Genomic DNA, 24,088 nt, shown 5'->3' with positions numbered 1-24,088 from the left:
CTGCGGGGTTTTTGGGGGATTTTTTCCATCAGCCATGTTCAATCTGCCCTGCCTTATATCTACCAAGTTCCAAGGGAGACCTCTCCTGTTGGCCTTGTTGAATGGACGATCTGTCATTGTCACAATTGTTATACAGATTCAAAGAAATTGTTTTGTTGATCACATCATGTTACTGATTCTCACAAGCCTTGATTTCCCCGTCTATAAAATGTGTGTATTAAACTAGATCAGTTGTTTTCTTCTCAGCTTTGCAGAACGCTCTCAAGGGGGTGGAGGTGGCAGCAGGGAAGGAATAGAAGCGAGTAAGGGCCGTACCAAAGCTTTCTTTTGAAAACAGAGTCCTGTTTGAAGGCTGTGATCCTTAGGTTACATTTATATGCTTGCATTTATGCTTCCCATGCAGGAAAACAAAGAAATAATACACAGATCAAGCCTAGAAGTCACAGATAAAGAAGTAGCTATCACCACATAGATAAACTTTGTTATCTGTCTGTCTACAGATAGAGATAATGTTAGTTATCACTGATGCTTTGAAATGAAAGGTTTTACATCTTTAACTGACTCCATTTACCAGACCATAATTTAAATCATGACATTTTAAAGAGAAGCTATTGACTGGTGGTTTACTAAGGTGAACTTTCAAGTAGAAAATTCCATCAGTAATATCTCCCACTCCCTTCTGATACAAACTTCTGACTGGTTATCAGAAAGTATGTAACTAACAATATATTTCAGCAGTGGAAATGTGTGCCAGGAAAATTACAAAAATAGAAATTTGTTAACGTATTAATTCTGGTATTTCTTAAGTAGTCTGATTCCCTTTGTTTTAATAGTAATCCCTAAATACAGATTAAAACAAAGGGAATCAGACTACTTAAGAAATACCAGAATTATTACTTTAAAAAGTAATAATAGTGTTTGTTATTACTTTAAATATAATAGTATTCCCTAAATAAAGATGGGGCTTCCCTGGTGGCTCAGATGGTAAAGAATCTGTCTGAAATGTGAGAGACCAGGTTCGATCCCTGGGTCAGGAAGATCCCCTGAAGAAGGGAATGGCTACCCACTCCAGTTTTCTTGCCTGGAGAATCCCGTGGACAAAGGAGCCTGGCAGGCAACAGTCCTTAAGGTTACAAAGAGTCGGACATGATTGAATGACTAACACACACAAAGAAAGATTACATTGCTACTGGAATCCAGAGTGCACATGCATGAGCTTACTTTTTTTATATTACTGGCAATAAAATAAAGCTATCAGACTAATCTCTGCTTTTATAAAATTAACATAAAACCAATGAATATAAATTTTACCTGGCAACAATGTATGTTAAACTGTTACAGAAATATAGCACTATTCTCTTTAAATTTCTGACTCATGGTTACATTAAAGTTCTTGAATTTATTGTACCAATTAAAATTCTCAGGGCAGCTATACTCCAATAACAATTTTTAAAAATTTGCCAACTGGTATGAAGAAACTAAACACACTATCCAGGTGTCTTTGGACTTTTAGACTCAATAAATGACATGAAACTAGTATTTTAGACTCAATAAATGACATGCAACTAGCATTTACTTCTATAAAAGTTTGGTACCTATACACATACATACATAAGTATTTTAAAAATTGGGAAACAAACCAGTGCTCATAGACATTTCTTTTTTCTGTTGTAGGTCAATGAACTGGTTCAGGTAGAAACGTACCTCCGAAGTGAAGGTGTGCTGGTCCGATACTGGTACCCTATTGATATGTTGGAAAGGCCCCCCGCAGGCTACAGAAGGACTGCCACCAATGGGCTCGTCACGTTGGACAATACCAACCTCCAAATTCACAGGTAAGAGAATTCCCTGGCGGCCCAGTGGTTAGGACGCAGCACTTTCACTGCCAAGACCTCAGGATCAATCCCTGGTCAGGGAACTAAAATTCCACAAGCCATGTGGTGTGGCAAAAAAATTTCTTTTGAAAAAGCATAGGTAAAGTTGAGCCCTTCTTTCTAAGCAGGTCACAGAAATCCACTTACTGTGTTTTGTCACATGTGCTATTCATCGTTGACAAAGAAGACTTTTCTTTCAAAGTTGAGCAAGTCAGCAGCAGCTAGTAAAGATAACAGTGAGATAGCAGGTTAGGAAGAAGAGGCTCAGGATCTAGTGTCCCCTGGCCTGAGCCATGGGTGCTCGGCTGTCACTGGGTGATGGAAACGCATCTGGAGATTTGAAGAGTGTGGAAAAGCTAAAGTCTAAAGACTAAAGCGAGTCAAGAAGAGACACCTAGGAACTTCCTAGATGGTCCAGTGGTTAAGACTCTTCCAGTGCAAGGTACATGGGTTCGATCCCTGGTAGGGGAGCTAAGATCCCGTGTGGTACATGGCCAAGAAAAAAGAGAGAGAGCTAAGAGGAGTCCAAGCACTGTGTGAGCAGCCAGCTCGTTTTCGTTAATCTGACAGTGAAATCCTTGAACCCTGCTTTGTGCCCAACACCCTGTGGTGGTCTCTAAGAGGAGAGTGTCTGCCCTCCATGGGTCAACTCCTAAAAACCTGGCAGAATTCCCTCACATACACCTGTGAATTCCTTCTTTCAGTTATAAAAATTCTCACAACAGTTCAGAAGAGAATATAATAGTAAATGGAGCTCTCTGATAAAAGTTTCCATAAGCTGTTTTCATACCATTCATCCATTAACATTATAACTTCTGATTTTATTGTCAGTTTTGAAGCAGCTTCAGTCTGTCTCCAGTGTCGACCTCTCCTTGGAACACCAGATACGCGTATTCAGCTGCCTCCTTGCCGTCTCCACTCAGATGTTTCATCACCCCATGTGGGTGGCCTGAAGTTTCAACTTGACAGTCAAATTCACGAGACCCAGATAGGCTGTACTTGTCACTAGCTTCACCTAGGTCCAGGACGGGCCACACAGCCTGCCCCAGGGCAGTGTCATTCATGCATGTTTCAGCAGGGGTCAGAGTCGCCCACACAGAAGTTCAAGGGCTCTTCTCACCCAGGTGTGAGGGATGCACGGCACGGGGCCACGTGCACGTGGTGACTGAACAGTCCCCTGCCCCAAATAGAACCCAGCATCTTTTGTAACAATTCCACAAGCATAGCTTCCAGGGATTTCAGCAAGAGGCACACCCCGTTGCTAAGAGTCACAGTTTTCTGAAAAGCCCCGAAACCATCACCTCCTACCGAGAAGCTCTTCTTGCAGTCCTCCCAGTGCAGCTAGCCAGTGGGGGGTTGCCATGACCATAAACAGGGTGCCTGGTAATACTGCTGATACTCGGGAGTTCCCTGGCAGTTCAATCGTTAGGACTCAGCGCTTTCGCTGCCCAAGCCCAGGTTCAGTCCCTGGTCAGGGACCTTCCCTCACGCAGTGAGGTATGACAAAAAAAAAACACCTAAATGTGGCTTTTTGTTTTGTTTAAAACACAAGTATCTAACTTGGAGCACAGAACATGAGGCCAGAGAAGCCTGAGACGTGGCCCTTTCTCTTCAGGAGCCCACGGCCCACCCGATGTGGTGGCCGGAGCGTCAGAGCTCAGTGCCTCCCCCGCCCTTCCCTTGCAGGGAGCTGCTGCGCTGCGAGGCCGCGCTGGCCAGACTGTACTGCCGCATGGCCCTGCTCAACATCTTCGCCCCCAAGCTGCCTCACCTGTTTACCCGCCTCTTCCACATCCCCGCCATCCGGGACATTACCCTGGAGCACCTGCAGCTGCTGTCCAATCAGCTCCTCGCTCCTCCCCTCCCAGGTAAACCTTGGCTTTGCCGGTGTCACTGCAGACACCAGACTCAGGACGGAATAGCCCTAAGGGTGAGCTGGGCGCTGAGCGGGAGGTATGCGTGGTGTCCTCACTCTCCATATGAAGAGTCCCATCACAGTACCTTTAGACTTAATATAGATAAACAGCATGAAAAAATTGCTAACCTGTTAAGCATTCATTGAGCTTCCCTAACTAATCATGGATCAAGGAAAATGATGTATTTATGAAATCTAGTCACTGTAGTGTTGTCACAGACATTTCTGTTTGGCATGTAAAGAAAAGAAAATGCCCCTGGCCATCACATACCACCAAAGAGACCTAACTGATTCATCATGACCTCAAGCAGAGCTGTTTTGGTGGGCCAGCCTGTGTACATCAGCTCAACTTAGGGCCCTTGCGGTGTGGTGCCCCCTGGTGAACACTGACGACTCTGCTCTCAGCCCGGTTGAAGACAAGAAGGCCCCTCCTGTCTTCCTTTGGCACGTTGGCCTCCAGCCTGTTTCCCTTGACCTCTTAGCAACTGCGATGGGAGCAGGAGTGAGAGGGCAGATGGCATTCTAAGCCTAGAGGACATCTCACAGCCCTGGGGTCCCAGCAAGTGCCCTTGTGAACGACATCTCCACAGGCCAACTTTAGCATGTGGGGTCCACTGGCCCACCCCCAAGAACTTAGAGGCTCTGAAACAGACCTGAAAAACTTCCAAGTGCTTGTGCAAGAAGCTTTGTCACAATGACTAACTTGGGTTATAAAATCCACTCTCAGCTACTCTGGTGGTTCCTAAGGGTGGACCTGGGCAGCCAGTAGGTCAGGCTGTGGGAACCCCTGAATCCTCTTTTACATGCCTGATAGACCTGGGCCTCCACTCAAATTTTTATTTTAGAAAACAGTTTTGTAGCTTAAGAAAGCAAACATTTAAAAACCACTGAATTCCTGAATCCCACCCTGGAGGATCTGATTGGTAACATCTGTTATCCAAGACCTAAGGCCAAGCTAACTCATCCCAGTTTTCCAGATTGGGTCACGCCTCTATGCTACTTAAGATCTCACAGCCCTGGGCTGCTGTGATCCTCATCACCTGTGTTTCCTTTCCCGTCCCCAGACGGCACTATCAGCTCCAGCTCCATCCTCCTGGCGCAGTCCCTGCAGCACTGTGTCCATTCCCAGAACTGCTCAGCCACAGACCTCTTCTACCAGGGCAGCTCCCAGACGGTGCGAGAGTGGCTCAACGTGGCCATCACGCGGACCCTGCACCAGGGCGAGGAGAGCCTTCTGGAGCTGACCAAACAGATCTGCTCTTTCCTGCAGGTGAAAGTCCAAAGCTCTGATGTCCCTGAACTGGGATTACAGGTTCTAATTGGAAATCTTACTGGCTGGCTAAAAATGACACTTTCTTGGTGCTTCCCTGGTGGCTCATTGGTAAAGAATCTGCCTACCAATGCAGGAGACGTGGGTCTGATTCCTGATCTTGAAAGGTTTCGTGTGCCATGGAGCAGCCAAGCTCGTGCACCACAATTGCTGGGCCTGTGCTTTAGACCCCGGGAGCCACAACTACTGAAGCCCGACTGCCCTAGAGCCTGTGCTCGGCAGCAAGAGGAGCCACCACAGGGAGAAGCCCGCACACCGCAGCTAGAGAGTAGTCCCTGCTCTCCACAGCTAGAAAAAAGCCCCCTTGGCACTAAAGACCCAGCACAGCAAAAAATAGATAATTTTTTAAAAATAACACGACTTCCCCAAGCCCCACCTCACTAGCCGCCTTTTCTCTGCAGCTCCCCTCCCTTGTCAGATCCATGTGTCCTTCGTCCCAGAGGACTCTTTTGTCCTCCTGATCTTGTTAAAGTGCGGATATCATGTATTGACTCTCCCCTGCCTGGGAGCTGGGAAGATGAAATGCCCTCTTGTGTTGAATCCATGGTTTTCCCTGTTCAACGTCTCTGCAGACAGCACCAGAGCAGTTCCCCTCCGAAGAGTTTCCGATTTCCGAGTCCAAAGTCAACATGGACGTCAATTTCCCCGGGGCAGCTTTCGTTGTCGTATCTTGCAAAGAAAGTCAGTCTGGATTCCGCAAAGAGTAAGTTACCTGACTCCAGCAGATAGTGACAGGGAGAGAAAAAGTCAGGCAGATTCTGGTGAATCTTACCAGAAAAAGAAAACATTGCTTTTATTCTTTAATGCATACTGTATTTGAAAATTATTTACAGTTCTTCCCTAATTTCCATGTTTTAGAAATTAGTCTGTATGAAGAATGACCTTCTAAAACGTGGGGGGGATGACATGTGTGCCCAGTTCTCACCCCGCTTCTCCCAACAAAGTGTCTGTTGATCTGGGGGAACTCTGCTCAATTTCATACCTCCTCTTCAGTTCCTCTCTGTACAAGGCCCCATGGGCACGGGTGCTGGTGTACGGGCTGGGCCACAAAGTGAAGCGAAATGGTCAGCTGAACCTCATCGAGGCCGTCTGTTACCCGCGGGATGCATCTCCAGCCAACACAGGGCTCACGCCACCTCCCACGACCAACCAGTACCCTTCTGTGATCCTCTCCACAGACAAAGTCCACATCAAACTGGGTAAGTCTGTGAATTAGCTCACGGTAATAAGAACAGCTTTGAAGTCATGCTCTGCTTTCCTTCTTTGTGAAAATCGAAAGGATTTTCTACCTTGCTGTGTTCCCATTTCCCATGGGTGAGGAATAGGACTGCTTGGGGCAGTGTACTTCAGAGACAGTAAATGAACAGTTGTCTCTTTCCTGCCCAGGGAAGGCCTGGCAGATGCTGCCTGGATGACAGGGGGAATTTCGTCTCCTTTCACAAGTGTGTGCTGGGTACATGCTGTTTAGAGCAACCTGAACAGAGCAGTCCCATCACTTAGCTATAACCATCCTGGCTGCCCTTCCTCGAGTTCTCATTAAAACTGAGTTCTTTCAGGTATACTGTGGCTCCCTAGGGCACGGGCCTCATTGATCGTCCGCTCCCCACGTAAGTGATAAACAAAGGCTAGTGGCCAGGCTGGGAGGCCCGCGTCTCCCTGGCATCCTTTGTTAAGTCTTTGTAGATTTGGACTGAGCTGAGGGCTCCTCCTCTGTAAATCCTAACACTGTCGCTGGCTGTCTACTTTATGTACCAAGGCCAGCTGACTCTGTTTCTGAGTCAGCACACAGAGGAAGGAAAACCTACTCTCAGACTTCCACTGCATGTCCTTGGCAGGTTGGACAGAAAAAGACAGACAGGTGCTTGCTGGAGACAGTCATAAAGATGTCTGTGAACTTTCAGCCAAAATTGGGCCTTGGCTTCTGCACAGCCCCAGTCCTGGGGACATTGCATCTTTAGGGAATAAAGTGAAAGAACATTTCTTAAGAGATTCAGTCAATGCTAAACAACTTTATGATCTCTTTTTTCTAGGGTCTGTTTTTTTCATTGTGTTTTGCCCACATTGTTTTTGAAATTGTGTGTAAACATAGAGGGTCTCTGTCCTACTCTCACTCCTAAATAAACACTCACCCCAAAGTACAGAGCCGTCAGTGTGGTTCCTCCTGATCTGGACAGAGACCCTCGGTGGCCCAGCTTATGGGTTTTTATTTGTTTGTTGGTTTTAATGTTTTTTAGGCCACACTGTGCAGCATGTAGGATCTTAGTTCGCTGACCAGCCCGCTGCACTGGGAGCACAGTCTTAACCACCAGACTGCCAGAGGAGTCCCCCTCAGCTTACGTGTGACCAATGCTTGCAGAGAGAGTGGGGGTGCAGTTCAGGGTTCCGGCCTCAGAGCCTTTCTCCCTCATCGTAGGCACTTCAGTCAGACTTAGATCATAGCAGTGATGCAAAGGCAGTAAGAAAGAATCAGAGCACTGGTAGTGCCTGAAGTCTGGGGACCTCCTTCCTGGTCTGCTCTGTCAGCCTGAGAGAAGCTGGTGCTCCCGTGGGACTGCAGCCACGCCAAGGAGCTGGTTGTTTCTTTACCAAGCCAGGACCATTCCAGCGAAGCATCTCTTAAAGCCTGACTTCCTGTCTCCACCTCGGGCTGGGTGGTAGCTGACTGATCAGGGGATGTTTATCCTTCCCTGTCCCCTCTGTCCCATTCTCACCCCAGAGAGTGGACTCCGTGGAAGTCATCCTCCACTGCCTCTCTGCCCGCAGCAGACTCTGTCTGGCAGGTGGGGAGTGAGGTTTCTCCTCACCCCCAGTGCAGGAGTGGACAGGCCCTGTTTCTCTGTTCACACCTGGCAGGTCTTTCTCGCAAGCTAGTTTTGATCAGGTGCTACCAATCACAGGCTTTCCTTCCGGGTGCTTCTTCTAGGGGTATCTCCCCCACCCGGAGCCGTGCTGGTGTTACACTCCCTGCCCCTCGAGTTCCCCCTGGCGATGGCCTTCGCCGAGCAGCTGCTGTCCTGGAAATCAGAGGATGGCGAAGGGAGAGCTGAAGACGAGCCTGACACCATCCCGACATCCGTCCTCCTACAAGTGGTGGAGCTGCTTGGTGAGGCCCACCTTCCCTGGGATCGGCCGGGGCAGCTACCTGGGGGCAGCCACAGTGGCCTGGGGGAGCGATAGCCCTTGCAAGCTGCTGTCAAGTGGGGCCGGAGAACTGAGTGGAAGTTAGACTTCCACATCCATGATCTGCAGGGTACTGTCATTATTTTGAAAGGTGGCATCCAACTAGGAAAACAAGATTAATTTGATCCTACTTTGCTTTAACACACAAACATATACCATCATTGTAACTTTGATTCTATGACGGTGTTCACTTCCATGCCACCTTTCACTTGCAAACATGGTAACAGCTCCTGAAAGGTTAAAGAGAGATTGCATTTAGGCAAAACTCATGGAATGGTAAACTTAAAAGAGTTGTGAAATTAGCCTCAAATTGACCTCAAAATTTTTCTAAATATTGAACTTTAATGATGTGTCTGCTTAAGTGGTTAGGGATAAAACATACTGATACCTGCAATTCATTTTGAAATAATCAAAATCTAGGACGAGCCTATGGATGAATAGAGGGATGGGTAGATGTGCAATAAAGCAAACACAGCAGAAGGTTAATGGTAGAATGTAGGTAGTGAGCATCTAAATATTTACTGTATAAGTTGTTCGACTTTTCTGTATTTTTTCATAATATAGTGTCAGAGGGAAAACCATGTTGCAAACTCATATGCCCTCAGGGATTCAGACAGATGATATGAGAGGAAAGTGATTTGTCACCAACCTACTTAATAACTTTATGAGAAATAAAATACTGATTTGGGAGGTCAGAGTTGTAGGAACTGACTCCATGTAGCCAGTCACGTGGCGCAGGGGTTAGGGCCTGTGTGTTGGTCTGCCCTGTGAGATCGTGTGGCTGTGTAGCAGCGTTTGAGTCCTTTGGCTCTTGGAGCCTCTGTTTCTTCATCTGTGAAATGAGGATGAGGGACGTATGTTTGTTTCATGTGGTTGCTGTGAGGGTGTACTCCGTCAGAGCAGTGCCGGGCACATGGTAGGCTCTGTATAGGTGATTATTTTAAGTTGTGACTGCTTTCATTTGCCTCAGGCAACTTCCTCTGGACCACAGACATGGCGGCCTGCGTGAAGGAGCTGGTTTTCCACCTCCTGGCAGAGCTCCTGCGCACGGTGCACAGCCTGGAGCAGAGGAAGCACCCGGCCGGCCTGTCCTCGTCCATCGCCCTCCAGCTGAACCCCTGCCTGGCCATGCTGATGGCCCTGCAGTCGGAGCTCCACAAGCTGTATGATGAGGAGACGCAGAGCTGGGTCTCGGGCAGCGCATGCGGAGGCTCGGGGGCCGCGGCGGCTGCTGACCAGGGCCGGTTCTCGACGTACTTCCACGCACTCATGGAGGGCTGCCTGGCGGTGGCCGAGGTGACCCTGCCCACCAACATGAGCGTCACTGCCAGCGGGGTGACCTCAGCGACTGCCCCGAACCTCAGCGACTCGTCGTCCTCCTCGTCGTCCTCCCCAGGACAGACGCCACAGAGCCCCAGCCTCCTGTCCAAGAGGAAGAAAGTCAAGATGAAGCGGGAAAAGGCCTCCTCCTCTGGGAAGCGCCAGTCCTCGCGCTCTGTGGACTCTGACCCCACCGTGCTGAGCATCGGGGGCAGCAAGCCCGAGGACATGCTGTGGTTCCATCGTGCTCTGACCTTGCTCATCATCCTCCGGCACCTCACCAGGAAGGACCCGCAGGGGCTGGGCGTGACAAGCGACGCCATCGCTGACGCCTGCCAGGCCCTGGTGGGCCCCACCGCCCACAGCCGCTTGCTGGTGATCTCCGGGATCCCCACCCACCTGGACGAGGGCATCGTCAGGGGTGCCATCCGCAAGGCCTGCAATGCCCACGGCGGGGTCTTCAAGGACGAGATCTACATCCCCCTGCAGGACGAAGACCCCAAGAAGCCAAAAGATAAGGCCGAGGGGGGTGATGGGAAAGCTGAGCCAGAAAAGACCCTCGGCTTCCCCAGCACGGACAGCTTGGAGGTCAGCACGTCCAGCAGCCTGACCCCTGCCATGAGCGTCAGCGCATCCGCGTCCACCAGCCAGGCTTCCATCTGCAGCTCCCAGGGCATCTCACAGACAGTCAGTGACCTCTCCGTGGATCCGTTGCCTGCAGGCCTGGAGCTGCCCATCCCTGCAGGCTTGTTGGAGCCCCATGTGGTGTCCAGCCAGGAGAGCCTGGACATTTCCCTGTGTAGCACCGGCAGCCTGGGCAGCCTGGGGAGCCTGGGCGAGCCATTGGACAACGCAGAAACGGCCTCAGTGTCAGACATGGGCTCCATGTACACAGTCACGTCCCTGGACAACCAGCCCCTCGTAGCGCGCCCCATCAAAGGCTTCGCGGTCGTGGAGGTCAGCACCTCATGCCTTGGCCACCACTTAAATCACGAGCAGTTAGAACGCCCCCAGCCTCTTTACGCCTTCCATTATTGTTTCCTAGGGACTAATCGGTGAAGTTGGAGCACTTATGGGGCTGCCTGAGGCAGCTGTTAGCAACAGCAATGATTTATCACGTTGGTTATCTGTGTCTGAAGTCACATCTCTGAGTGTGATGGCAAGTCTGATGTCAGGAAGGAAGCACAGTTCATTGCTGGGTGTGGGAGGGAGGGAGGCCGAGGGGCTCCAGGGGCTCAGCTTTCCTGAGGGGTGGGCTTTATCGAGTGCTTTCCCTCTTGGGCCCCAGTAGCATCTTTTTGAGTGGCCTTTGGTTGTTTTAATCATTGCCATCAGGAGCAGGGATCCCCACCAAGCATGTGAGAACAGACTTGCTGTTCTGTTCCAAGTGACTCCAAGTTTCAGGTGCTGCACGTGCTGCCAGGTTCCTTTTCCACTTCATGATGCCATCTGTCTTGTGGGCCTCCTTGTGTAGAAATCTTGAACCCTCTGTAACAGGAGTCGGGTGCAAAGTAAAAACCGTCCTCCCCCTTACTGGATATGGTGAGGAAGACCCTGGGAAGAGAACCTGTACCCCCTCGCTCCCCACCCCATTGGCTCTGACAGGAAAGCTCAAGGATTCAGGGGTTGGCTTTCTCCCAGAGTCACCTCTCATCAGTCCATCTTCTCCCTGGGGATTTTCTCAGAGCCTGGACCAAGCATGGCCTTTAACCACCTGGGCATTCAGGTAAAGCCACAGACCTGGCCAGGGTTTAGCAGCAGGAGTGTCTAGTTGAGTTATTCTTCCGCAAGTAAGCGCTGTTGGCACCTGAGAGAGACTCCATCAGGAAGGCCAGCTTGCCCTGGTCAGGTGGCACTCAGAACACTGAAGACGAGCAGAGGGCTTCGGGACAGACAGGAGGGAAAGAGAGGTCATACAGCTGATTGACTGGTTTCTCCACTTAAATCCTGACTCTTTTTCTTGTTCACACAGATAAGGTCCCGAGCCAAAATTGAGAAAATTCGAGCAAGTTTATTTAACAACAATGACTTGATAGGTTTGTCAAGCTTGGATGGTGAGGACGAGTTGATGGAAATGTCAACGGAAGAGATCCTCACGGTGTCTGTAGTGAATCAGAGTCTATTCGATACGCAGGGGAGCCCAGGGTTAGAAGATTATTTCAATGATAAGTCGATTAAAGGTGGGTTACAGATTTTGTTTTTTTTAAACGAATAGACTTTTTTCCCTCAGGGTTCAGCCAGCCAAGAGACCACCAGGAATGACTGTGCCACAGCCTGCATCAGCTTCGAATGTGGGCTTGCATTCAACTTGTTTTTTCCTTTTTGCCTAGTCGGGCTTCCCCTTGTTTGAGTTCAGGTGTATTTCTTGTGTTCTGTCCTATGGAGCTAGAATGTGCTGGTAATCATTTAGTTGTATGCTTGAGGACAGCTGATGTCTCATCCTTTAAAATGAATTATTGAGAAAGAAACTGTCCCAATTTCTTTTCTACAGAGTCCCACTTTGTCATTTGTTGGCTCGTATGTTGGCCGGGGTGGGGGGGTGGGGGCGAGGAGTCTCTGTCTGGCTTCCCCATTTCTGTTGTTTACCCAGGACCCACAGAGCTGGGTCTAGCAGGTCCTGAGGCTGAGAACTCACCCCCACCCCGCCAGCTTTGCATCAGAAGCAACAGCAGTTTTTCCCCTTTCTTTTTGTAACTGTAGTTCATTGTGTGGTTGTCTTTATTTGGTATCAGGCTCTCTCAAATTTTTAAATTTTTTTTTTTTTCAAATTTTTAAATTTATGTTCTTTTTTCCAACTGTTTTAACATTATTGAAATTTCACAATAGAGTGGTTGAATTTGTTTTATGTTTGCTGAGGACAGAAATGTAATATTGGGTATGGGTTTTTGTTGCTGTTCCAAATTACTATCCTCTAGTCATGAAATTTTGAAATACTGCTCCAAGGCTGGGACCAGAATGAGGTAAGTGAGGCCACAGAATTCAATGGGGCTGTGAAAAAACTCAGAAGTAGTATTTTAATACAGTACTTACGGAAGTCAAAATTAACGTAAAATATCCATGGTGAGTAAACCATTAAAATTTTAAATACAAACAGGATCAGTATTAAAGAATTTTCCTTTTGCATCAGGCTTTAATATGGCTCAGCACAGAACTTTAAATATTTTGCTCATCATGGGTTTTTTATATTAATTTTTATTTTTTTTAAATATTGCATTAAAATATGTATCTCGGTCTCTGAGTTTGTCTGAATCTTGCTCCCAAGGGTCTGCTTCTCTCTCCCAGCCCTGGCTTCGGCCCTGTGCCCTTATTGGTGGTTCTTTGCGCCCTCAGCTCTCATCTGTCACATTGGCTTGGCTAGTGTAAGATCTGTGGGAACCCTGGGTCTTTTTCTGCCACAATTAATGCTATACCAGTCTTTTCATGCTTTAATCTAAATTTACTTTTAGCTCCCTATTGCATGATAGTCAAGCCTTCCACATAAGGTACTCAGTCTTTTGAAAACAAACTTGCCGCATCACAGCCACACCCGTTTCGCTTGCGTTTCTTTGAGTTGTAGTTGTACTGAGTCGCCTCTTAGGTCTCGGTCGTGCCTCCCATACACCCATCTCCTCACCCGCAGCCCAGATGCCCAGGGAGCCTCTGTGCTCTGGTTCTCAAAGCCCCGTCCCCCTGAACTGGGTGTGGCCCAGACCACACCCCAAAGAGAGGGGATGAGGAGAACGGTCAGTCCCACCCCCAGATGGCGGGGAGGCCCTTCGCCATGACGAATGTGTGGGTGGATCCTGACTAGCCCCTTAGGAAAGGTAAGAGCATCTTCAGGAGGACCAAAAAAATAAGTTTGGGGATTAAAAACCTCATTTTTTTTTTCCTCATACTCCTGGACAGCTTTCTTGTTTCTGAGAGAATTTTCTCTTTTTTTTTTAAGTTATTTATTTGGCTGCACCAGGTCTTAGTTTCAGCAGGCGAGATCTGTAGTTTTGATATGCAAACTCTTGGAGCATGTGGGATCTAGTTTGCTGACCGGGGATCAAACCCAGGCCCCCTGCATTGGAAGCTCAGAGTCCGAACCACTGGACCACCAGGGAAGTCCCTCTTGTATCTGAGAGAACTTTCTTTCCCACCTGCTGGTTGTGCCAGGTTTGAAATGTGTCCTGTAACAGTAACTGTTGAACAACTGTATTGACTAGTTTGCACTGAAAATTCCTGCAGCCTCTACATCCTCTCGCTCCCTGGGGTCTGTCTGTTATAGACACATTCTTGAAGTTAAGGGAGGTTCAACCTCCGTAATGAAGAGACCCCAGAGTACAGTGACTCAGACCCAGTGGAAGTTTTATTTCTTAACACATGTAAGAGTCCAGCGTAAGCCCTGAGGTCCGCCATCCAGGGGTGCAGACACACACACAGCCAGCAGCGGGCACAGGCACCGAGGAGAGCAGGTTGGTCCAGGAGGGGCCCATGTCCCAGGGCCACGCCTCATGGCAGAGAAGGCTGGACGTGTCACTGAGGTGTGCTCACAGAAAGGGGACAGCAGGTCTCGGTGGACAGCTCCTCATCACCACTAACCTCCCGGTACCCACTTCCCAAATAAATTGTTGATGAAAAATAAATCAGATGCTGCAGGGCTTGTCCTGACGTAGCGTGTTCACAGCAGAATCGTTTGCCCTCCCTCCCTGTGACAGGTGAGAAGCTGGTGCCCGGGGCCAGAGAGGTGCTGACGGAGATATTTAAGAGCTGTGCCCACTCGGAGCAGATGCTGAGCCTGACACCAGCAAAGCCCATCAAAGTGTCGGACATTTATCTTAGCAAAGAACAGATCAACTCCCAGACGCCGGGCAACCTCCTCCACCTCTTCTTCACCAATGTCCGGCCCCCCAAAAAGGTGCTGGAGGACCAGCTCACCCAGGTAGCCACCCCGTCCCCTCCACTCCTGTGCTGGGCCTCAGGCATGCCCTGGGCTCAGCCTGAGGCCCTCCCTCTTGGGTCGCCCCAGATCCTGAGGAAGTACGGTGTGCCGAAGCCCAAGTTCGACAAGAGCAAGTACAGCAAAGCGGGGAAGGAGCAGCACCCTGGGAAGGTGGTGAGCACCAAGCGGCCCATCAGCAAGCCGCCCACCAAGGACAAGGCTGTGCTCAACAGTGTCAGGTGGGTGGCCGAGGAGCACAGGAGACAGGCCGGTGGGAGGGTGCGGGCCGCCTGCCAGCAGGCTTCCTGGGAGGCTGTGGGCACCTAAGGGAGGCCAGACATTCCGACTCTGCTCTACTGCCGGGGCCTTTCTGCCCTCAGCCTCGTCAATTAGAAGAGAACGTTTCTTTTGATGCACAAGGATAGTAAAATCTAAACCATGCGGGCTGGAAAGCAGACCAGTCTGAATTAATTAAATGTCTAAAATGTACAGAATTCTTTAAAAAGTCTGAATTCTTTTACCCACACATATAGCGCATGGTTATTGTAGAAAGACTGTAAAGTGCTCCCGTGCATACTGGAAAATACTGACGTACCCCCAGATAGCCACTGCTTGTAACATTCAAATGCAAAAGGTTTTATTTGTACATGTGTATTATTTTGTTACACTTTAAATAGTGCAGTATTCCAAAGTATCAAAGCCACTCCTCTTCCTCTCCATCCTCGGTCCCCTCATTAAGGCTGCAGTGCCCCATACTTAGCCTCCCAAAACCCTCCTGGGTATACACAAGCGAGTGTAGGCACACGCAAGCAAGTGTAAGCATACCCTGATGTCAGCAACTGTACGGAAAGCCTGTACCTTGTTCTTGCTGTTCATTCCTGATCTTGGAGATGATTCCATATCAGCACAGAAAGAACCCCACCCCCGTTTCTTCTTAAGGTCGCTGCATAACATTCCATGTGTGGGTCTGTACACTTACCTGATAGAATCTTCTTTAGATACAAGGTTATGGCTCCCAAGTGAAAATTCCGATAGTAAAGTTTTGCCAAGCAGGAGTCTCTAGAGGAATCCTTTAAATCATCAAGAGAAAAGAGTGTCCCTTAATTACTTGTACACAAATGGTGCTTTTGAATCATTACTGTCCCATGGAGCTTTCTGTGACTATGGAAACATGGTTTGTCTGTGCTATTCAGCACAGTAGCCCCTAGCCACGTATGGCTTCTGAGCACTTCACTTGTGAGGCACCACCAAGGAACTGGACTTGTCATTGTAATCAATTTAAACTTCAGTAGTTGCATGTGGCTAGTGACTCCATCTTGGACAGTGCAGCTCTGAAGTATGCAGAAAAAACATTTGGAAAGCATCACCTCAAGATTGTCCGCATTTTAAAGTGTCCGTTTGTCCCCATAATTTGCTCAGGAAGCTTGTCTTGATCAGAACAGAGCTGGTCTTGACCCCAGCCTCCCCTGAACCATCAGCCGTAGCTGGGGGAGGAGGAGCCATTGCCTGGTGAGGCTCTGCATTCCCCCTCGCCAGGAGAGGGTGTGGGCATGAGGAATCCCGACTCCAGTGCTTTGGTCTACAGCAGGACTGCCTTGAGTGAGAAGAAGCCCACCGTGAAGCCCAAGTCACCCGAAAAGAGCAAGCCAGATGAAAAGGACCCCGAAAAGTCACCCACCAAGAAACAAGAAGGTAAAGAAGCACTTGGGGCCTGATACAGGCTTGGGGCTGCTGCCACCCTGGACAGGGGCGGCCCAGCCTGGGAACCAGTCTCCATACCTTTCCCTTCCTGCCTGGCTCCCTCGCGTTTTAGCTTAGGCAGGGCAGCCCTGCTCACGACACAGACCACATCCTTGGCCGACTCCAGTTACTACTCCAGGCCTCCATCTCTGCTGACCTAAACTTGTGGAGGTCAGATTATTAGCTCCAAAAACACGATATCCCCAAGAGAACCAATGATCATGACCGAAAGTAAAGATTGGCAATCTGCTCAGAAATTTTTTCCCAGAGGGCACTTACCTGGGCATTAGAGCCTCATCTTCCTAAAGGTCCAAGCAGAATTGGAGAAAGCTGTTATTGTCACAAAAATTGCTTAGTCAGGAATGTTTGAGATACAGGAAGATGGGACTGGAGAGGAAGCGCCCCACCCCTTGGTGACCACCTGTCAGGTTGGGGGATTATGCGTGTCCTTGAGTAGCAGGTGGAGACGGTCTGCTAATAGACCCTGGAGTGACAGCAGAAGACAGAGGAGTTAGATGACTTGGGTCCTGAAATAGAGGGTGCACTGAGAGTATCTTGTGGGGCCCCCATTTCTCACCAGATTCCTAACTCTGTGAACACTCTTTTGTCAGTCCCAGAGGAGAAGTACCTGACCTTAGAAGGATTTCACAAGTTTGTGATCGACCGAGCCAAGCAAGACATCCGCAGCGTCTGGAGAGCGATTTTATCCTGCGGCTATGATCTTCACTTTGAGAGGTAAGAGGCCGTCAGCCCGGTCAGTTCCTTGTGAAAACTTGTCCTCAGCCACTACACACTTCCCAAGAGATGACATCCTGGGAAGCCATTCCATCTGGCCTGTTTTTAATGCTTATTGAGTTATTTTCTAATTTTGCTAAAGTGGGTTTTCTCACCCATTTGAAACAGTGCTCTAAACAACAGAAACCCAGTATCTCGAAGTCTGGAGGCCGGAAGTCCAAGATCAAGGTGTCTGCAGGGTTAGTTTCTCCGGAGGGCTCTCCTTGGCTTGTGGATGGCCACCGCACTCTGTGTGCTCACGTGGCCTTGCCTCTGCGCCTGCATCCCTGGTGTCTGTCCCTCTCGTGAGGATCACAGTCCTGTCAGATTAGGGCCACCCTGTGGCCTCGTTTAACTTCATCTCCTCGTTAAAGGCTCTGTCTCAGTACAGTCACACTGCAGGGGTTAGGGCTCCAACATATGAACTGGTGGGAGGGGACAGGTCAGTCCCTTACAGGGATGACTTATTCCAAAGAGTCTTTTTTTGTCTGGCGTCACACTTCCTCTCCCGTCTCTCTCACCCTCCCAGGTGGGAACACAGCAGGGTCACTAGTTGCCAAGGCTCCAGGGTCAAACTAAATATGGTTTCCCCTTTCTGTAAGAGAACCTCAAACAGGCAAGATGTATACAAACCGGAAGAAATCTCCCCTCCCTCTGCCTCTGGCTCCACCACACAGGCCTACACACCCTGACCCACAGCAAGAGGCACTGGACCTCAGAGAAGGAATGGCTGCCAGAAGCATGCTTTTCTAAAGCCCTGTTTTCCAAACAGTTGAGAAATTCTTTACTGCGTAGCACCAGCACTTTGTACCTTCATTGAAGGCTCAGAGTCGATGCCCAGATGCACCTTGGCTCACGGTGGCAGGGCCAGGTTCTCTGGTTGGTTTTAGAAACTGTAATTTACATCTGATGTGGCTGTAGCGAGGCAGCCCTCACACACACACCTTTGCCTGCCTGTTCGAGGAGCTGTGTAAGTGGACCTGGGGTGGGGTCACAGGGAAAAGGACACCTGTGACTGGCACTGCCCTCGGGAGGTGCCGGGCACCGTGCCATGTGCATTGTGGGTGTCCTCTCACTCAGCCCCCCTGAGGGCATGAGGTCATGCCATCACCAGCTCCATTTTACAGATGTAGAAGCTGAGGCCCAGGAAGTAGGTGTGCTTTGTAGCCGAGATTCCACCCAAGGACTTCACTTATGTCTTTAACCCTCAGACCGTGTAGTCCATGGACATGAGGGAGGCACATGGGGGTGCATATTGCCCTCCCCTCACCCCGCCCCCTGCCTGCTTCTTCTGAAGAGCGCTTTCTGCTCAGGAGGAGCAGTCCCTCCGTCTACCGTCAGCACTTGGCTGAGCACCAAAAACACCTGGAAGGCAAGGCTGTCATAAACAGGAGCGCAGGAACCCAGCGTCCCCCAGGGGCCGCTGCCCCACCTTGCCTCTCCCTGCCCCCAGGTGTGCCTGCATCGACGTCCGGCACGCGCACAAGGCCTCCAGGAAGTGGACCCTGGAGATGGACGTGGCACTCGTGCAGTACATCAACCGGCTGTGCCGCCACCTGGCCATCACGCCGGCGCGTCTGCATCCCCACGAGGTGTATCTGGACCCCACAGACGCCGCTGACCCCAGAGTGGCCTGTCTCCTGAGTATGTGGGCCCAGGGGGATGCCTCTCAGGGACCACCCCCTGGGCTGCCCTGTGGGGACCTCATCCACGATGGCACAGGGGGTGTGCAGATGGACTCAAAGCCCTTTACACACCCATTAAACAAATCCTTAGAAACACTTGCTGTGAACCAAGTGGGTAAGGAAAGAGGGAGAGAAAGACAGGAGGCTGTGACTGTGGCCAAATTAAAGTTTGTGAGGACTTATTATGTGCTCCTCGCAACCACGCCAAGCAGCAGACCCAGGAGTGTGGTGGCTGGGAGACGAGACCCCCGCCATCACACCCAGGCCCCCGCTGCCTAGAGGCCACCTTGGATGCCAGCCTGGTGTTGGGGGTAAGAGGCCATCTGGTAGCCTGTGTTGGAGGCACGATCCTTAATGACAGGACAAGGGCATTTTTTATCAAAACCAGGAATGCACAGAAAAATAATACACAAAAACAGACACTCTCCAGAAATCCACCCCTGGAGAGGGCGCCCTGTCACAACACAGCAGGCCCCGGGCTGGCTTTGGGGCTTTTGGTGCCCATGTGCTCCTCAGGCCCCTCAGCCTGCTCACTCACATCAGCTACACGTCCGAGCCCTCGCTCTCTTGCGGGTGCTGCAACAGTGAACATGAGCAAGAAGCTGTCCCAACGTCAGTCTCACTGTCAGGGAAGGGACGCATGGGAGGGCGGACAAGGACAAGTCAGTGTGCCCCCATCAGTTTCCAGTTTTGATGTGTGATGTCACACTGAGGGGAGCTAGGTGAAAGGTACATAGGACTCCACATTTTTTTTTTTTTTTTGCCACTTCGTTTACGCCTATAATTATATGAAAATTAAAAGTTAAAAACAGTATAGCATGCAGCCTTGGCACAGCCCCAGAGTTGGCCGACGGGACTCATGGGTTCCTTGAGAACCCAGGCCTCGCCCTTTGCTTCCGCCTGGCCCTCACTCCCTCACCAGCAGCCTCTGGCCCCTCCTGGTGACCAGGCCCCCCAAGGGATTCACAGACAGACAGAGAGTCGAGGCTCACCAGACCGAGCCCCCGCCTGACTGCCCCTGCCCACTATGCCCCACAGACGTGCCCATCGAGAGCCTGCGCCTGCGCTTCGCCCTGCTGCAGTCCCTCAACACCACACTCGAGACCTTCTTCCTGCCGCTGGTGGAGCTGCGCCAGACACCCATGTACAGTCACAGCATCGCCGCCCTGCTCAAGGAGGCCAAAGGTCAGTGCCCGGCCGCCAACAGATTGTCCCCCCACCTCACCCCCCAGGAAGAGACTGCACAATGCACAGGGGACAGCCTCGGGGTGACTGGGGTGGGGGAAGCCACCCACCCCATCCCAGCCTCTCCCACCTTCCTCCCTCCAGGGCTGATCTTTTATGACACGAAGGTGACCGTCATGAATCGGGTGCTGAACGCCACGGTGCAGAGGACGGCCGACCACGCGGCACCAGAGATCACTCTGGACCCGCTGGAGATCGTGGGAGGTGAGATGAACCATGCAGACCAGAAGATGCGGGCAGTGGCACCTGGCTAGTTGATTTCTTACACGTGAAAGAAGCCTCTAGAAGAGGATGTGGGAGCTGCTTTGACAGTCCCTCGTGGGTGGGGGTGCTCCTGCCTCCCTGCTCTGAATCCCAGCCCGTGGCTCCCTGTCTAGTCTGTCCAGAGCTCACTGTTCTCAGGGGGTAGGAGGAGGGGTGTCAGCAGCACAGGCCGCACCTCAGTGCAGGGGGTGGTGGGAGAGGTGGGCTTTGCTTTGGCCGTGGACCTGCCAAATTCTGGGCTCAGGCACCAAAGCAGAGGGGAGGCTGGATGTTGGGGAGGTAGCCAGGAGTCTCCCTTACAGCACATGACCAGAGAGATGTCAGGAGGGGCATGAGCCGGGGAGTGAGAGGAGCCCGGGTGTATCCCCAAGACACGTGACAGGATGGGAGGGGCTGACCACGTGGAGAACAGGGCCATGGGCTCCTTGAGAGGAACCCCCCCATGACAGAGACGTGATGACTGAAGATGTTCCAGGAGTCGAGGGGAGGCAGGGGCTGCTCCAGGGGGTGGGGGACATGGGAGCAGTAGGCAGGGCCTGGCCAGGAGGCTTTCCTGTCCTGGGAGGCAGGAGGTGGGAGGTGGCCGCTGGGAGGTTTCAGCACCTCCTCTTTCTCATTCCAGGGGAGATCAGAGCCTCTGAGAACTCCTACTTCTGCCAGGCAGCCAGGCAGCTGGCTTCAGTGCCCTCCTCCCAGCTCTGCGTCAAACTGGCGAGTGGCGGCGACCCTACCTATGCCTTCAACATCCGCTTCACGGGGGAGGAGGTCCATGGCACCAGTAAGTGGAGTCCCGAGCCAGTTCAGGTTGGAGGCCATGTGTAGAGTGTGAAATTCCTGGGGTTACTGTTAAACAGCCAATATCTTGCCCACTAGCAAGAGGGAAGCCACATACTCATTACCCTGTTCTACACAGAAGCCAGGACTGCCCCCGAGTGACCAGTGGTCCCAGGTTCTCCAAACCCAGCCCCCCTGGACTTGCCCCTGTCCTCTGGGGAGTGGTGCCCCTGCTGGTCTGGGACTTCAGCCTTGAGCCATGCAGGCTCAGGGACCCGGTTTCTGATCAGTGTTAGGGGTGCGTCTCTGGCAGAGTGGACCCAGGAGAGACACCCTCAGTGTGGATTGGACTTATTTTCCAGGAAGAGCCCTTGGCTGGGGGGTTGGTCGGGCTAAAAGCTTGTATGTGCCCCATAAGAGACAGGTCTGGGAAACCCTTGATCAAAATGGCACCTTCTGCCATTTCACACTGCAGGGATGAGGGACAGCGACTCAGAAAGTGCTCCCTCATGGTCCTCATTTAAGCTCGACATTCCGAAAATGCCTCCCACACTGGGTGGGAGAATAAAGTTAATTCACTGGGCACCCTAGGCAGGAAAGCTGTTCAGCAGCGCCATCTCCCATGCCCGCCCTGATCATGGCACACACTCCTGCAGCAGCCTTCCCTCTGGCCAGCGCCGTGGCCTCCCCTGGGTACACCTTACTTGGAGGCTGTCTGAGGACAGCTCTTTTCACTGAGAGAACAAGCCAGGCCCAGGCTCAACAGCTTATACTCCTCCTGACACCAGCACTGCCCTGCTTTAAAGATGGGGAAACTGGGGCTTCCCCAAAGTCAGCCGGCTCACTGGGGTTCAAACCCAGGCCTGTCCGATTCTGTCCCAGCCCTTGGCGGCTTCAGCAGGCAGGAGTCTCCTGCTTCTCCGTGGAAGCTATGAGGGCCAGGCCTTGACATCTGTCCCCAAGCAAGTCCTCCGCACACACAGCTCTGCTCAGAACGTCCAGACCGAGGGCACTGACGGCTCCCCAGGGGAGGGTAGAGGAGACCAGCCACAGACAGGAGTTTTGTGACGCCCAGGGGCACGTGTGAAACGGCAGCAGGAGAGGAGCTGATCACTGCCCATTGCCCATCGCACTGTATCTGTGTGTCCGTCCATGTATCTGTGTTCTCACTGAACACGCCAAGCCCTGGGCTTGGCGGGAAGCTGTGCTGAGGAAGCCAGGGGCCCTGCTCTTGGCCCAGTGCAGAGGGTGGACACAGGTCCCCCAAGTCCTGACTGATACATGTCAGCTTGCAGCCGTGACAGCTGACCCACGAAGGATCTGCCTTTGATCTCGTGGACTCCCCAGAACTAGCCTGGGAGGTGGGTGTAGTGATGGCCCCTATCAGCGAGGTGGAGGGGTGGAGGCTGGCCTCAGCAGTGATGCAGTTTCCTGGGAGCCGCCAGCCAGTTAGTGGCCCCTCAGGTTTGAACCCAGGTCCCTCAGCCCTCGGGCGGGTTCTTCCCACTCCCTGAAGCCCCAGTGCAGGGGGGCGGAGTGGCTGATGTCCCGGTGGGGTCAGGGTGCCGGTGGGGACAGGGCCTGTGGGCAGGGGGTCTGAGAGGCTCCCTTCCGCCCGCAGGCGGCTCCTTCCGCCACTTCCTGTGGCAGGTGTGCAGAGAGCTGCAGAGCTCCTCGCTTTCCCTCCTCCTGCTGTGCCCCAGCTCCGCCGTCAACAAGAACAAGGTGAGACGTGGGGCCTGAGCCCCACGGGCAGCTCCCTGAGGGGTGGGGGCTCAGCTCTGCGCCTTCCGCAAGCCCCTGTGGTCCATCCTCGCCCCTGCCTCGGCTTCCAGGGCAAGTACATCCTGACCCCCAGCCCCATCACCTACGGGGAGGAGCAGCTGCTGCACTTCCTGGGCCAGTTGCTGGGGATCGCCATCCGAGCAGACGTCCCCCTCCCCCTGGACCTCCTGCCCTCCTTCTGGAAGACGCTGGTGGGCGAGCCCCTGGACCCTGACCAAGACCTGCAGGAAGCAGACGTACTCACCTACAATTACGTCAAGAAATTTGAGAGTGTAAGTGAAAAGCGCTTTTTTTTCTGGGGGGCCGTGGGCTCTGGAGCAGTGCCCCTGCCCTGTGTCTGCTGGAGGAGGTGTCAGCTGACCCCCCCACCCCCCACACAGATTGAGGCTTCGCGGGGCAGGTCCTCGCTGCCAGGCTGTCTGTAGTCCCCTTAGCTGCCACTTGAGGGCAGCTGGTACATGGGAGCCGCAAAGCCAGGGGCTGGGATGGCATCTGACTTCTCAGCAGAAAGTGGCCCACAATGAATTGCTTAAAGGGTCAAAGCAGGACACCCCCCAGGGGCTGGGGGTTATGAGTCCCTGCCAGGCGCTGCTCTGAGAGGCCCTCCCGGGGCCATGGGTGGCGCCAAGGGCCTGAGGCAGGCAAGGGATATAAGACGGTGTCCAGGCAGACAGTCCAGCCAAGGCCTCCGTCTAGAGGGTATGGGCAAGGCCCCAGAGGGTGCCGGGAGACAGAACCACCCCAGGGTTGGCGGGGGAGGCAAACGAACCTCCTTTGGGGTGCCCGCAGCCTTCACCACCCCAGAGCCACAGGCTGTTCTCCTCCGGGTGGCCCTGCATGCACTTCACTGTGCCGCACGGGAGAGGGTGGCCCATGTACCTTCCACAGGTGGGATTAAGTCAGGGTTCTCTGGTGACAAGTGACAGGAAACCCCAACTTTTTTAAAAAATGATTTGACCTTAAAACTGAAAGTATAGATATAGATTCAGACAGAGCTGAATCCAGGTGCTCCAATAACATCATCAATGACTTGTCTCAGGACGCCCCAGCAGTACAAGGCTCACCCTCCTTACGCCGTGCCCGCACCAGTGAAAGAGGGAGGCTGTGATTTGGTCTTGTTAGCCAGGCCGTGGTCAGTGCCCAACCCTGAACCGAGGGCATGGCTGACGGCCCAGGCCAGTGCCACCTACCTGTTCATGGTGGCCAGGGTCGCCCCGCCCCACAATACCCAGTGTTTGTCCCCAGACGGGGATGAGGTTCTATCACTGGGGATCTGGGCAGCAGGGCAGTGGTCAGCCC

The 24,088-nt window shown here is 51.9% G+C and overlaps 1 protein-coding gene across 6 annotated transcripts in view; it reads left to right on the top strand.

Moving 5' to 3' along the window:
- HECTD4 (HECT domain E3 ubiquitin protein ligase 4) overlaps positions 1-24,088 on the top strand; it is a 166,203-nt gene that overhangs the window by 137,931 nt on the left and 4,184 nt on the right. For 4 of the 6 annotated variants that reach the window (XM_061141804.1, XM_061141802.1, XM_061141803.1 and 1 more), the window contains exons 55-72: positions 1,675-1,835; positions 3,561-3,742; positions 4,854-5,059; positions 5,692-5,822; positions 6,113-6,318; positions 8,043-8,222; positions 9,270-10,576; positions 11,592-11,799; positions 14,299-14,522; positions 14,610-14,761; positions 16,108-16,214; positions 16,874-16,997; positions 18,490-18,680; positions 19,760-19,906; positions 20,051-20,170; positions 20,853-21,008; positions 22,626-22,729; positions 22,840-23,061. In XM_061141804.1, the coding sequence (XP_060997787.1) occupies positions 1,675-1,835; positions 3,561-3,742; positions 4,854-5,059; positions 5,692-5,822; positions 6,113-6,318; positions 8,043-8,222; positions 9,270-10,576; positions 11,592-11,799; positions 14,299-14,522; positions 14,610-14,761; positions 16,108-16,214; positions 16,874-16,997; positions 18,490-18,680; positions 19,760-19,906; positions 20,051-20,170; positions 20,853-21,008; positions 22,626-22,729; positions 22,840-23,061 (4,128 nt within the window). Of the gene's footprint in view, positions 1-1,674; positions 1,836-3,560; positions 3,743-4,853; positions 5,060-5,691; positions 5,823-6,112; positions 6,319-8,042; positions 8,223-9,269; positions 10,577-11,591; positions 11,800-14,298; positions 14,523-14,609; positions 14,762-15,941; positions 16,076-16,107; positions 16,215-16,873; positions 16,998-18,489; positions 18,681-19,759; positions 19,907-20,050; positions 20,171-20,852; positions 21,009-22,625; positions 22,730-22,839; positions 23,062-24,088 lie in introns of those variants that run through there. The other 2 variants (XM_061141801.1, XM_061141805.1) reach the window with 2 other exon arrangements.

Source organism: Dama dama, chromosome 5, assembly GCF_033118175.1.
Source record: "Dama dama isolate Ldn47 chromosome 5, ASM3311817v1, whole genome shotgun sequence".
Taxonomy (NCBI): Eukaryota; Metazoa; Chordata; class Mammalia; order Artiodactyla; family Cervidae; genus Dama; species Dama dama.
Note: the sequence above shows the minus strand (reverse complement) of the source record. Positions and strands in the feature narration are given on the sequence as shown.